Here is a 9,291-nt window from a genome sequence, read left to right on the forward strand (position 1 = left end):
GCTTTAACACTCCTCCTGTTATACGCTGCATTAAACCAAATATATAACTGTGATATGTTCCTGTGGAGGGAGCTGTAGCCATGTCTGCCAGTTCTCACACAGCCAGGACGGGAAGGAGCTAACAGAGCTTTATTATTACCTCTTTCTTTCTCCTTCCAGGTTCAAGTTCTTCTGTACTTCCTGCAGCTAGAGACTATCCCTACCCCAGACAGCAAGAGGCAAAGCATTCTCTTTTCCACAGAGGTGTAGGTGCCTGTGATACCAACGGGACACAAACTGCTCTTGGCATACATCTGCCACACCTGAGAAAAAGGAGACTGTTGTTTCTTGAGACATTACCGGGCTGCTCCTGTCCTGCGGAATGATGGCCCTCAGTGCTTCTGCTGTTTGTTAACCAGAGACAAACAAATCTCTACTTTGGATTGGTAGGACCGAACTGAACTGGAGGTGGAGCTGTGCAGAATCTCCACTAGAAGGAGCAATAGACACTTGAACAAATGCACCACAGAGTGTGGCTATTATTCTTGTTGGGAATGTGACAGAAGGTATTCCTCATTTTATGGATTTAATTTATCATAAAGAAACTTCAAGATTTGTACTGGACCACTTGATAAGATACCCCTTTTTGGATGAGGGGGAGTTTAAAGGATATATCACAACTGTGTCTTTAATAACTGCTGTTTTTAAAGTACTGTTCTAGGCCACAAAAATAGCATTGCTTTGCAGGAGGAGATGAGAAGGGAAGGGTCTGGGATCTAAGATTCCCTCCTCAGAAATTCAGGTTTCAATTTGAACGGGGTTCTAAAGAAATGAAATGGTTTTGCGTACAACTAGAACCGTTTGGGGTTTTGTTTTGCTTTGTTTTTTATCTCACCCACCCCTTCCCATTCCAAAGTCTATACAGCTCTAGGGAAGGAGATGCCCTGCTCTTGCCTATGTTCCACCTCTGATGGGCTTTTTGGGTTCAGGGAGCCAGACTCTGATGCTACACTATAAATACATAAAGCAAATTAAAGAGAGGCAGGGAGGATTAGAGTCGGAGATTCTCTCTGTGGTTCTGTTTGTTTGCGTACAAAAGCAGGGGCAATATTATCCAGGCAGGATCACTAAAATCCTTAGACCCCACTGAACTTAATGAAAGTTAATTGGGAAGATTGTTAATTCCCAACACTCCAAAGAAATTATTATCCCTGCAAAAATAATCGAAGCATTTGTGGACAAAAAAAAAAAACAAAACTCAGTGGCTATCAGTTTTGGCTGGCTGCTTACTCCAAACTTTCATCAGAACATCTTGGGTTTGATACTTGAATTTTTAGAGGCTTTGTACATTGCTTCTACAAGAGTCTTTTTTTGACAGATACAAGTACTTCCATGAAACTTGTCAGAATGTACTTTATGGACAATCTAGCAGCTAGCAAGCATTGTGTGTTCTCCAGAAATCCCAACCCTGTACAAAAGGTCTAGCCAAACACCTGCCTCGTGTTTCCCTGCCCAAACTGAAGCCACAGGGGTGACACAGGCTTACAGGGCAGGAGGACTCACCTAGGGAATTGAAAACACTATCGAATTGCTGATGTCCAGGGCAAAGCACTCTGGCTGTGAAGCAGCTGTGCCAAACGTTGCGGAGGGGCGGGAACCGTTCCGTCCTCACTGACTGCTCCAGCCTCCTCCAGAGCCTCCTCCAGCTCCTGCAGTTATGCAGCATCCGTTTAGTGCCATCCGTCCACCACCATCCTGGTGAGAAGAGAAGTACAGCTTCAAGGCAAGGGAAGAGATCGGCGTGAGAAGGGGAGGGAGGGGAGGGACAGCTTTTGAAAGATTGGTAGATAGGTTGTCAACTTCATTTGAGGGGAAATACAGCAAAGAAAATAAACCCTGTTATGCTGAATTTCAAATTTTCTGATGGGTGATCTGCAACCTCTCAAAAAAAAAAATCAAAGGAGTCTTTCAAACAAATGGAAAGAAAAAATTAAAGGGAAATGATTTTGTAGTCATTGTAATTCTGACTGCTGCGTAATATTAGAAATTATTGTACTGTGAAGTTGCAAATTCAAAACGAGACAAATATAAATTTACATTTCGTGAGTATATCAATATTTTGCATGCTTTGTAAGGATTCTTATAGGAATTTAATATTGCTTAGTATCCTTCCCTCCTTAGGTCTGGGAGCAAACCTCTTTAATGTAATGTACAACTAGAAATTCCTTCTCTCTTGTATGTATTTCCACTACATTCCAACTTCTGAGCTCAGAAAACAGAAAAAGTATTTATAGTAGGAGGTGCTTTTTTAGGGGAGAGAGGGAATGAAGGCAAGGAAGCTTGAAGGCTTAAGGTTTTTTTTTTATATATATATTTTTTGCCTTTTTGAAGGTAAAAATTAGTCACAGTCCTGAAAAACATTGACTTAAAAGTCCTGCAGAGCTGTAAACCACACTCTCCGGTTTTGTTTCTGTGTATTTGTTCTGGTTTTTCCCCAGCGGTTCTATGGCAATCCTGCTGCTGCAGGCTGCAGGCTGACCCCTTTCAGGCTGTCGGTGGGTGCACCCAAGGCAGCAGCACTGCCCAGGACTTCTGTAGGAGGGGAACACCCCACCCAAGTAGGGCCGGTGGTTGGGGGACAGCCTGTTCCTTGTGCTCTTTGGAACCTGGGGCTGCGCTGTGCAGTGTCGAAACTGGAAAGCAATACCATAATGACTGTGCCAATTTACTTCTGCCCAACTTTTTTTATTTTTATTTATATAGGAAGTTAATTTTAATATTAAATTACTGATCTATAGTGTGTAACCATGAGAAAATCGCTTTTGCTTTGGTTACTGTTACAGGTTGTTGCTTTTAGTCTCTCGTTACAATGCTCGGTTCTGATGTAACATTATCTAACATGCAGGCATGTGGATCAGGGAAAAAAAAGTTAATTTAACTTAACCCATTAATTATTTCTGTTACGTAAGAATATATTTTCCCCAAAGCTGGTAATTTTGGGCTGGAAAAGATAGCACATCTTATTGCTGATGATGAAATCATGGACTGATTTGAAATATGAGTATTGATTTCTTGAATTTCCTTTAATTTTGCAATTAAGTTTTTTCAAATAGTCTTATGTTTTCAGAAATTAAGTATTTCCAAAAGCTTTTTATGTTCTTTTCCTAGGGATGTTGGTTGGGTTTTTTTATTGTTTTTACTTTGTTATTTTTTAATAAGCCTTGAACAAAAAGGGAACTGTAAAACTTGGCTTTAGAGAAGGCCTCCTCGTTTCTGCTCTTATAGACTCCCTTGTGAGTTGTGTCAGAAAAATCTAAATTTTCCATTTTACTTTATCAAAAAAGGTACAATATAAATGATAGAAGAGCAAACTAGCAAAAACTTATCCTTTATGTGTGCACCAGGAGTTTATGCTCTTTCAGATTCCAGCATATTGGAGAGACCTGTCTGAAAACATAGCTTTCAGTTACAGGCATCTGAAACATTAAAACAGTCAGCTAAAGAAATCCAGGTGATTAGGATAGTCTGGGTATCTCCGGTGCAGGGAGAGAAATAAGCATCAGTTTCCTGCCATTTAGAAACGATTTTGAAGTTCTCATGGATTTTTTTTAACACCGATTAGGTTTTTAAATAAAATTTTTTAAAGTTAAATAAAGCAAACTATGGAAAAAGCTTTCAAAGATGGACAAGAAGTAACAGTTACTAGATCAGTTTCAGCTTTGTGTTTGCCTGTGCTTTGAATGGGAAGGGGGTGTCTGAAACCAAACCAAAACAGGTCCATCAAAATGCTGCTGGTCGACGTTCTTGCACAGTTCTAACAAGATGAGGTAGTAGCTAAGCTGTTCCTGGCTGTAGTTTAATGCTGCTGTTTTTCAGTGTATGAGCTAAGGGCAAAATGCAGCAGCGTGGTGACTGTTTGCTGATGCCCACGGCCTGCCTGGATTCTGACCCTCTGTTGCCAATACCGGGCAAGCGGCGTGCGCCCAGTGAAGCTAAACTGCTACGTTTGTGTTGGCCACAGGGTGGTGGAACCACAGAGTATGTTTAGGGGAGATGCAGTATTTTTACAGTTTGTTCATTTTACCTGTTTAAAAGTCTAGTTGTTTGTTAGTTTTCTATGAGTTTATTTAAACAAATGTACTGTTCTTTAATGCCTACATGGATCTCCAAATTTGTCACCCTTGTAACACTGGAAGGCATGACTGTGTTCAGTTACCTTAACGTGCCATTCTGTCAATATCTATAAAATGTAAATTGACCAATGTGGCTTTTAAAAGTGTTTCAAATCCGATGGCAAAAACCCCAAACCTTTCTGATTGCTCACTGGTTAATCCTTTTGTTTCAGTGTTTGGTCATCTACTGGATAACACTACCTGATGTGGCATTCTTATTATGGAAAATTTAGTAAGAAATGGGAAATGTTTTAAGGAAAATCTCTACCCTTTCTCTTTGTACTTTAATTGAAGAAGACAAGGACTCATAATAACAGACCAACACATTCATGCTAGATTTAAGTGCTTTACTTCTGTTCCTTGAAGAAGAAAAATCTGAAAGGCCAATTCCTAAGTAGATATGATCCAATTCTTGGCATAGTTAGCAAAGTCACTTATTCCCTCTTAAATTAGTAGTCCAGGTATGTTTTTCTTTGTAAACTTTGCTAACATTGTCACAGTGCTGTTACCAGAGAAGTAAGTCTAATGCCACTCCCTTCCTATAACACAGGGTACGTGCAGCTGAGATACTGGACCCTTACATCAGCATTAGCAATTCTCCCTTCTGAAATGGAATGAAATGAATATTCATATGCTTGCTGTGAAATTTCTCACTGAATAGAATTAAATACAAGGGTTGCCCTTAAAACCAACAGAAGCACTAAAGGAATTACCTACAGTCGATCATTATTCCATAACAAGGTTTTAGGGGAGTAACATGAATGGAAAAAAGCAGCATAATTAGGAATCACTCAGATCACATGGTCTGGAACTAGAAAGAAGTCCTCATTTCATGTTGCAGAAGAAGACTTATGCCCTAGATAACTGTGAGCAAAGACTGTCTTGCCAGTAAATGAACATTAACAGAGGAAGGCCAGGAATTTAGCTACTGTAGCCTCACAGTTCTGATGTGCTGCAAGCCCTCGTTCTTGCTACTGAAAATTCACAGCTCAGTGCTAAGAAAGCAGAACTTGGCACTTGCTCTCTACCTTCCCCCCTATCAAATTTCCTCCATCTTAGTCCCATTTGGGGAGAAATTGGGACAACACAAACTCTAGGCATTACACAAATAGTCAGCTGAAAACTGATCTAAAAACTATTTCACATAGAGTAGGTGGCAACTTAAAAGCTGCCATAGCAAAAGGACATTTCTGCACAACAGCCTCTTCTAATCCCTTCTTCACTGCTTCTCAGTTTCTCCCAAGAGAAATCTTGTTTGGGGCTTCACAGTTACCTATGAAAACTTACAGAAGCCACTCGGTCACATATCAGTGTAGAATAAAACTTACCTGTGCAGGGACAGACGTCTCAGGAGATGGGATATCAGTACTGACCAAGGCAGCAAAGTGAGGGTAAGCAATTGTTGTGTGGGATGCTGAGAAGCACCACAATGAAACAGTGAATTTAAAAATGATCTCACAGCAGGACACTGAAATGTTGTCCTTTCTGTGTCTGTCCAGCTAAAAAAAATTAAAGCAAGCCTTCTCTTGCCTGCCTAAGTTGTGTAGTTTGTCCTTATCTCTAGGACTACAACCATTTATAACCTGTGAAGAATTCTGAGGAAAGGAGTTAAGACTTATTTATTTAAATATAAATACAATTATATAATTAGTGCTAAATTATGAGGCGTAGAGACAAAGGACTTGCTATTGTTTGGATAATTTCAGGTTTCATCAGAGTTAATATTGTTGGCACTGTTCTAACACTACCATTTTTGGGAGTCAGGTTTTGACATTTTGTACTGCTGTTGCTAGTGCTTCAGTATCCTGTAATGCTCTGGTTTTTTGGAAAAGAAAACCTAATCCTAATAGTTTAATACTGAAATGTGTTGAAACTGTACTGCTAAACATCTCTCAGTTTAGGCCCAAAAACAGGGGAAAAGGAAAGTGGAAAAAAGGGGGGAACTCATTCTGGATTTTTTTTTTTTTTCCCCTGAGAAAAGTGGTATGAAAAAGGGATCCAAAAACTGTATTTGGGGGGAAAAAAGGCATTTGTAGCCTTTCTTTGTACACAATGTTAAATAAAATCTCCTGTATCTATGTTTGTTAGGTTCTTTTGGTCTTACTTAACTAAAAACTAGGCTGACCTTAAACTGAATGTGTGAATTGCATTCAATTGGGTTTGCTAGAGGTATGGAATTTTAAAACTGATGTTTCAAAAGAAAAGCTATTTCATGTTTTACAAGGTAAAAGCTGTATCACTTAAAATCTAGAGGTTAGTACAGGGTTATTGCTAAATTAAAACAACTGCAACATGTGGAAATAGTTTACATATCAGGTAGAGAAGTAGCTGAGCAAAGCAGTCCACTTTCAGATGTCTGAATCCTTTTGTAGAAGTCAAAATGCTGCCAGCCAGTTCCTCCAACACTGCATGAAATTAGTGCTTTTTGTAGGAAACGGTGCAGAAACTGAATCGGTTACTTCAACCAAGTTCTCTTGGTGCTTTACTTAAATAAAATATTATTTAAATTATGAATGCAATTTAAGTCCATTTAGGTTTTAGTATAGTCCAGATTTAATATAATATATAAACATCTGTATAATAAAATAATACCTGCTTGAAAGCTCTCCAGCCGATTTTCATTCAGCATGGATCACGAAGATGACACGTCTCAAAGGCAATATCCACAGTACAGAAGAATGCAGCTGACTGTACAGTGTTTAAATCTACACTGACATGAGATACAGGCTGAGGAAAAAATCTCATGCTTACACCTAAATTGGGCAAAGAAGACGAAACTCAATGAGCATTATTAATACTTCTTAACAGTGCTTTATCTGCATAATATAAAATAGTTTCAAAACAGTGTTCAGACAGCTTACATGTGAGAACCGTTCTGCAGAAGAATTCCACAATTAGAACGCCTACCTCTGGAGTGCAACCAGGCTGGATGGTAGTAGAAAGCCCCTGAGAGAGCCTGGAAGGTGCCATGTCCCAACCGCTGGCTTGCACAGCCACGCTCCTATCACCACAAGCTCTTCACTGCCGCCTGGGCTGGTGCTTCTCAGATACGTCCCCCAGCTGCTTTTCCTGACCTGAAGATCCCGAGTGAGCAACGCTGCCGCTGGCAGAGCGCACGCTGGTGCAGGCTCGGGCGGTACGTGCCTAGGGTGCACCGTGCCCCTGGAACGAGACAGACCGAATTACTCTTCAGGCTGGAGCAGGATGAGAAAGAACATGCGAGTGCATAATAACCGTGGCTGTCCCGTGCAAATTGCTACACCCGAGCAGGTGTCTTTTCCCCTGCCAGGCAGCCCTGGAGCAGCTCCCTGCGGCTCGGGGTGGGCTGCCCGGGGCGGCTGCTCCGCGCAGCCCTGCAGGACACGGGTACCCGGCTGAGCCGGGACCAGCGCTCCCGCCCGGCCCCCGGCAGCCCTTCGGCTGTTCTCTGTTGGGAGCCTCCAATTACGGAGATTCTGTAATCCTCTTGGGCAGCTCAATCCCGAACACAGCCACAGTGAGAACGTTCCCCTCCTCGGCAGCCGAACCGCTCCTGCACACGTTATGGGATCTGATGCTCTGAAATTATGCAGCTTTTTCCAGTGACCCTCTAAGTTCCTGAGCTCGGATACCAGCCGTATACATGCCCCATCAGCTGGCAGCTTGGCCATCGAGGCACTGAGCTGAAGAAACCACATTCTGTTTCCCACTAGAAAGCAGAAAGCAGGGCCCTTTTTTGGGCTGCCGTGAGAAACACGTTGTACAAACAAAACACACGCAGTTTTCGCGTCCCTATTACAGAAGCAGTGATGCTGATTGTCATTGAAATGTCTTTTTTTTTACAGCTAAATAACTTAAAAATCAATCCAAAGGTAGAAACACAGAACAACATTTTTGTTGAACATATTATGGATCAAAAAACCTAGTGGAATGACATTGTTCATGTTGTTAGAAAACAAATATCAGAAATGTTAAACAAGTACAAAGGAGCTTTTCAGTGTCAAACAAGTCCATCGTGTCTGTGCAGCCTTCCAGGGGAATCCCTGCCAGCTAAGAACAGGCAGACTGACAGAGAGGAATTGGGAAGGATGTCTAAATAAAATGTCTTCGTAAGACACATAAATAGGAAACTTTTCCCAGAATGTAAATCAAACTGTGTGGTAACATCTGGAAGCATACAACCTCTCTGGTTTAAAGGGAATTCTGACGAAATATAGATGTCGTCTACTTTGATTTACAGTATTAAAAATTAAATTTCACCCAAGATAACAAGGGGACTGTGAATCATACATGCTCTCACCAATCTGCAGCCCTGTGAATTCAGGGGAGGAATGTACCTCAAGGGAAAGGCTGCAATGCAATCTTATACTGAAGTGTTTCTTTTGATAGAACAGCAGAATTGCTGTTGGGAGAGAGGCTTTAACCCATGGTCTGAGCTAAGCAGAAACCCTGATGGGGAAACTTTCACAGGAATATGTTAAATCAGCACATTTTCTTAGTTACTGTGTTCATAGCACTTTTCAGCCAATGCCCTTAAAACAGAGACTCTGCTATACCTCCCACTAAAGCACCAACGCTGTAATTTGGGTTTATTAACTGCATTTGCTTGTTTTTCATTACAAGTCATATGTCCTGTGTAACAACCCAGAGCTACAAAACTGAGCTTAGTGCAGTCTTTTAAAAGAAGCTGAAAGTCGGAAAGTTTGTGTTCACATGCAGCTTTTGTAACCTAGTAAGACAAAGCAGCAACAAACGCTGCTACCCCCTGTAATGTTTAAACATCCAGTTCTGGCTCAGATGAACATGAAAACTCCCTTTTTACACGGAGTCACATGGAGAAGACGAGCGGTAACGGGTACACACTACTCCTGGGGAGATTCTGACTGGACACAAGGGGACGATTATTCACCATGAGAATAATCAGCCACTGGACTAATCCCCTCAGGGAAGTGGTGGAGACCCAGTATCAGACACTTGGAAGGTTCAGCTGGACAGGGTGTGGGGCTATCCTAGCTAGACGCGGCTTTTGCCAAGAGATCGGACCAGACGCCCCCCGAGGTCCCTTCCAACCCGGTGTTCTGTGATCCTGTAAATACTCCGATACCCTGCTGCAGGGCAGAGGTTTCGGAGCCCCTCCCCCGGCACGAGGCCGGGCGGCGCT

The 9,291-nt window shown here is 41.7% G+C and overlaps 1 protein-coding gene across 1 annotated transcript in view; it reads left to right on the plus strand.

Annotated features, from left to right (window-relative positions):
* Positions 1-249, plus strand: part of BCR (breakpoint cluster region) — a gene marked incomplete at its 5' end in the record, with an annotated part of 46,762 nt that extends 46,513 nt beyond the window's left edge. Inside the window, one exon of the mRNA XM_008940217.1 lies at positions 160-249. Coding sequence (XP_008938465.1) covers positions 160-249 — 90 coding nt within the window. The remainder of the gene's footprint in view (positions 1-159) is intronic.
* Between the last annotated feature and the right edge of the window lie 9,042 nt (positions 250-9,291).

This window comes from Merops nubicus, unplaced genomic scaffold (assembly GCF_000691845.1).
Source record: "Merops nubicus isolate BGI_N331 unplaced genomic scaffold, ASM69184v1 scaffold37135, whole genome shotgun sequence".
NCBI lineage: Eukaryota > Metazoa > Chordata > Aves > Coraciiformes > Meropidae > Merops > Merops nubicus.